The sequence below is a fragment of the Palaemon carinicauda genome, chromosome 25, assembly GCF_036898095.1.
Source record: "Palaemon carinicauda isolate YSFRI2023 chromosome 25, ASM3689809v2, whole genome shotgun sequence".
NCBI lineage: Eukaryota > Metazoa > Arthropoda > Malacostraca > Decapoda > Palaemonidae > Palaemon > Palaemon carinicauda.
The window spans coordinates 55,497,454-55,502,478 of record NC_090749.1 but is presented as its reverse complement, the minus strand read 5'-3'; the positions used below and the strand labels follow the sequence as shown (position 1 = coordinate 55,502,478).

General features: G+C 39.8%; 1 protein-coding gene across 1 annotated transcript; it reads right to left on the bottom strand.

Moving 5' to 3' along the window:
• Positions 1–875: 875 nt before the first annotated feature.
• Positions 876–4,473, bottom strand: LOC137619039 (uncharacterized). Its single transcript, XM_068349236.1, has 3 exons — positions 4,415–4,473; positions 2,127–2,318; positions 876–1,926 (listed from the first exon to the last, which is right to left on the bottom strand). The coding sequence occupies exons 1-3, from the start codon at positions 4,471–4,473 to the stop codon at positions 876–878; spliced, it is 1,302 nt and encodes a 433-aa protein (XP_068205337.1).
• Between the last annotated feature and the right edge of the window lie 552 nt (positions 4,474–5,025).

Below are 5,025 nucleotides of genomic sequence, written 5' to 3'. Positions count from 1 at the left end.
ATGAATAAGAACTTTTTAATCCATTTTGGCAAAATCATTAACAAAATTTGAAAAAATACCCAAAACAAAAATCTATTTTATTGGATACTGATAAACATTAAGAAAATTCTCAGAATCACTTGATTTTGAAAGATTTTGCTAATATTTTTCTAACAATCGTGAGTGAATATTAGTGATATAAGCAGATAGTTTACAGCGAATATTTAAAATCAAATTTGGCAAAATTCGCATTTCGCGAAACAAAATCATCAGCAATGCCTTCATGGATACCTCCAAACTCGTTTGCATACATAAACACACACACACACACACACACACACACAGTCCCGTGGCATGATCAATGAAACTGCATCCCGAAAGCTGCGAGAGAAATGACGATATGTAACAAAACACTTTGCAGACTATATTGGAAAGAGCCTGGCGAAGATGTCACGGGAATGGATTGTTTTTGCAATGGTGTATTGATCATCCCTTTTATTTCTCTCTTATTTACATTTTGTGGACCTGAGGAAGCCTAGGACATCAGTAGGGTTGGTTTTAAGAGTGGGGGGACCTGGGGTAAAGGAGGGATTTTGGGGATGGAGACCTGTGATAAAGGAAGGGATTAGGGTAGGAGACCTGTGATAAAGGAAGGGGATTGGAGAAGGAGACCTATGGTGCAAGAGGAGGTTAGTGATGGAGACCTGTGGCGAAGGAGGAGGTTGGGAATGGAGACGTGTTGTAAAGGATGGAGTTGGAGAAGGAGACCTATGGTGCACGAGGAGGTTAGTGATGGAGACCTGTGGTAAAGGAGGAGATTGGAGATGGAAACCTGTTGTAAAGGAGGGGGTTGCGGATTGAGACCTGTGGTAAAGGATGGAGTTAGAGAAGGAGACCTATGGTGCAAGAGGAGGTTGGGGATGGAGAACTGTGGTAAAGGATGGGGTTTGGGACGGAGACATGTGGCAGAGGATGTGGTTGGGGATGGAGACCTGTTGTAAAGGATGGAGTTGGAGAAGGAGACTTATGGTGCAAGAGGAGGTTGGGGATGGAGACCTGTTGTGAAGGAGGGGGTTGAGGATGGAGACCTGTCGTAAAGGATGGGGTTGGGGATTGAGACCTGTGGAAAAGGATGGAGTTGGAGAAGACCTATGGTTCAAGAGGAGGTTGGGGATGGAGACCTGTTGTAAAGGAGGAGGTTGGGGATGGAGACCTGTGGTGAAGGAGGAGGATGGGGATAGAGACCTGTTGTAAAGCAGGTGGCTGGGGATGGAGACCCTTTGTAAAGGAAGGGGTTGGGGATTGAAACCTGTGGTAAAAGATGGAGTTAGAAAAGGAAACCTACGGTGCAAGAGAAGGTTGGGGATGGAGACCTGTGGTGGAGGAGGTGGTTGGGATGGAGACCTGTTGTAAAGGAGGAGGTTGGGGAAAGAGACCTGCGGTGGAGGAGGAGGTTGGGGATTGAAACCTGCAGTGGAGGAGAAGGTTGGGGATGGAGACCTGTTGTAAAGGAAGGGGCTGGGGATTGAGACCTGTGGTAAAGGATGGAGTTGGAGAGGGAGACCTATGGTGCAAGAGTAGGTTGGTGATGGAGACCTTTGGTAAAAGATTGGGTTGGGGACGGAGACCTGTGATAAAGCATGGAATTGGGGATGGAGGCCTGTTGTAAAGGATGGAGTTAGAGAAGGAGACCTATGGTGCAAGATGAGGTTGGGGATGGAGACCTGTGGTGGAGGAGGATTTTGGGGACGGAGACCTGTGGTAAAGCAGGGGGTTGGGATAGAGGCCTGTTGTAAAGGAGGGGGTTGGTGAGGGAGACTTGTTGTAAAGGAAGGGGTTGGGGATTGAGACATGTGGTAAAGGATGAAGTGGGAGAAGGAGACCTGTAATGCAAGAGGAGATTGGAGATGGACACCTGTGGTAAAGTAGGGTGCTGTGGATGGAGACCTATTGTAAAGTAGGGGGTTGGGAATACAGAGCTTTGGTAAAGGAAGTGGTTGGAGATGGAGACCTGTGTTAAAGTAGGGTATTGTGGGGTTGGGGATAGAAAGTTTTGGTAAAGGAAGGGGTTGGGGATAGAGACCTGTGGTAAAGGAGGTGGTTGGAGAAGGAGACCTATAATTTAAGTTGAGGTTGGGGATGGAGACCTGTGATGAGGGAAGGGGTTGGCAATTGAGACCTGCTGGAATGGAGGGGATTGTGGATGGAGACCTGTGCTAAATGATGGGGTTGGGTATGGAGACCCTTGCCAAAGGATGGGGGTGGATATGGAGATCTTTGGTAAAGGAGGTGGTTGTGGATGGACACCTGTGATAAAGAATGGGGTTTGGGATGTAGACCTGTTGTAAAAGAGGTTGGGAATTGAGACATGTGGTAAAGGAGGTGTTTTGGGATAGAGACCTATGCTAAAGAAGGGGGCTGAGGGTGGAGACCTATGTTAAAGAAGGGCCCTGGGGATGTATAATAAACAAATTAAAGGAGAGTGATGGGATGGAGACATGTGATTAAGGAGGAGGTTGGGATGGAGACCTGTGGTAAAGGAAGGGGTTGGGGATAGAGAGATTAATGATGACTCCGATGTAATCCAACACTAACCCCAAAGTTTTCTGTTTGTACATCATCTCTACCAAAATAACCAACTTCTCCAACTCCACTTTCCTTTTCCTCGAGCACCAAAACATCATTTCTCTTGGTATTATATCCTAGGCCCTCTCTAGATCTTTCAAAGTACAGAGGAGCTTTTGGTTTTCTTCTAGTTTCTTTTCCTTTAGCTGCGTTACTATAAATATGGCATCCACAGTCTCTCTCCCCCCATAAATCCATACAGGTGTTTACCAATCTTTACAAAGTCTCTCGATCTCTCATCTAGTGCTCTCTCAAAAACTTTCATACCTAGCTCTGTTAGTTCAACTCCTTATTGTTACTACTTTCCATGATAACACCTTTCTGCATAGATATAGATATCATTAGACTCTCCTCCCAGTTTTTAAGCATTATTTACTCATCCATATTGCTCTTAAGCCCAGAATCCATTGTTCCCCCTCTGTAGCTAGTATTTTGACCATTTCATTTTGAGACTCTGATGGACTAGGTGCTTTATTATTTTTTTTTTTTTCAGTGAAGTGGGCATTCACTTCTCTTCTGTATTCCGTATATTCACCACTGGTCCCTCCATCCTCTGTGCTTCTCCCAGCTTTTCTTTCTCATTTTCAGTATAATAATAATAATAATAATAATAATAATAATAATAATAATAATAATAATAATAATAATAATAATAATAATAATAATAATAATAATTGCTATCATTATTATTATTATTATTATTATTATTATTATTATTATTATTATTATTATTATTATTATTATTATTATTATTATTACTTGCTAAGCTACAACCCCAGTTTAAGAGGCAGGATGCTATAAGCCCAAGGCCCCTAACAGGGAAAAAAACCCGGTGAGGAAAGGAAACGAGAAAAAATAAAAAATTTTAGAACAGTAACATTAGAATAAATATTTCCTATATGAACTATACAAACTTTAACAAAACATAAGGAAGAGAAATTAGATAGAATAGTGTGCCCGAGTGTACCCTCAAGCAAGAGAACTCTAACCCAAGACAGTTATTCAAAATATTCTTTCCATCACCTCTTAATGACTCTATCCTTATGTAATATATCTTCATCTCTATCCCTGATGACTCCTAGTTGCCCCAAATCCTATCTGCCTATTCCTCAAGTTTGAAATCGTATAGATATCCTTTTCTCTTCCCTTATTCGTAGCCTTTAATTTTATTATTCTATTGCTCTTCCAACAGCTATACTTGCTTTCCCCAAAGAGTCTTTTTCTTCTTCTATGTAGAGTTCTCCTGTATCTTGTGCCTCCCTTACTTTCTAGTTCTTAAATGCCTTTGATTTTTTTTTCAACTGACTCTTGCACCTCTCTGTCCCACCATCACTTTTCTACTTTGGACACACCATATCCCCTGGTTCTTCCAAGTAATTTCTCCGTTTCCTCTGCACATATTTCTTTCATACCCACCAAGATATTTCCATCCGTTACCCTTTCCAAATCTCCTAAGTTCAAACTTTCCAGTAGCCTTTCTCACACAATCCTCCTAAATTACTCTCTCTTTTCTCCTTTAATGTCCCAAACATTTATTCTAGATCTATTCTTGGGTTTTCTACCTCATTTTAAAACTCATCTCTACGAATCTATGGTGTTTAACGCATGCTTCACCCGGAATCACTTTACAGTTCAGCATATTATTTGTGTTAGCTCTTCTAACCAAGATGTAACTCATTTGGCTTTCCATTCCTTTTCATAGGTTATCAGGTGCTTATCAGATTTCTAAAAGCCTGTATTCATACATGCAAATTCAACACTCTGAGCCATCTCTAATATATACTACCCATCTCAATTTCTAATTCCAAACCCATTTCCTCCATGTAACTCCTCATATCCAAATCTTCTCTTCCCCACTCTACCATTCATGTCTACTCCTATGATTATCTTCTCTTCCTATATATATATATATATATATATATATATATATATATATATATATATATATATATATATATATATATATATATATATATATATATATATATATATATATATATATATATATATATATATATATATATATATATATATATATTAGCAATTAAAATATGCAAATGTAAATATTTCTTCTGTGTAGATCATCACCGAAGTAAAAACTTGTTTCTTTCAAATCTCCCTTAACCTAAAAATCAGCAATTTTTACCTTATTCCGATTTATGTTTTCAAGTGGTCGTAACCTTGAGAGGAATTTTAACAATAATTTATGAATAAAAAAGATGATTTAACATTTCGATTAATTTATGTAAATCGATTCAGGTTCCCTCGTTTATATGAGTAATATTAATTTTGAAAGAACCACGGCTCGTGGATTCAGAAACATTGATTTCCTTAACTAGCCCAGGCCCAAACGAGGTATGAAATATAAATATAGAGAGGTTTTGTGACGACAAAGGAAGCGAGAAACCTTTAGACTTAAGG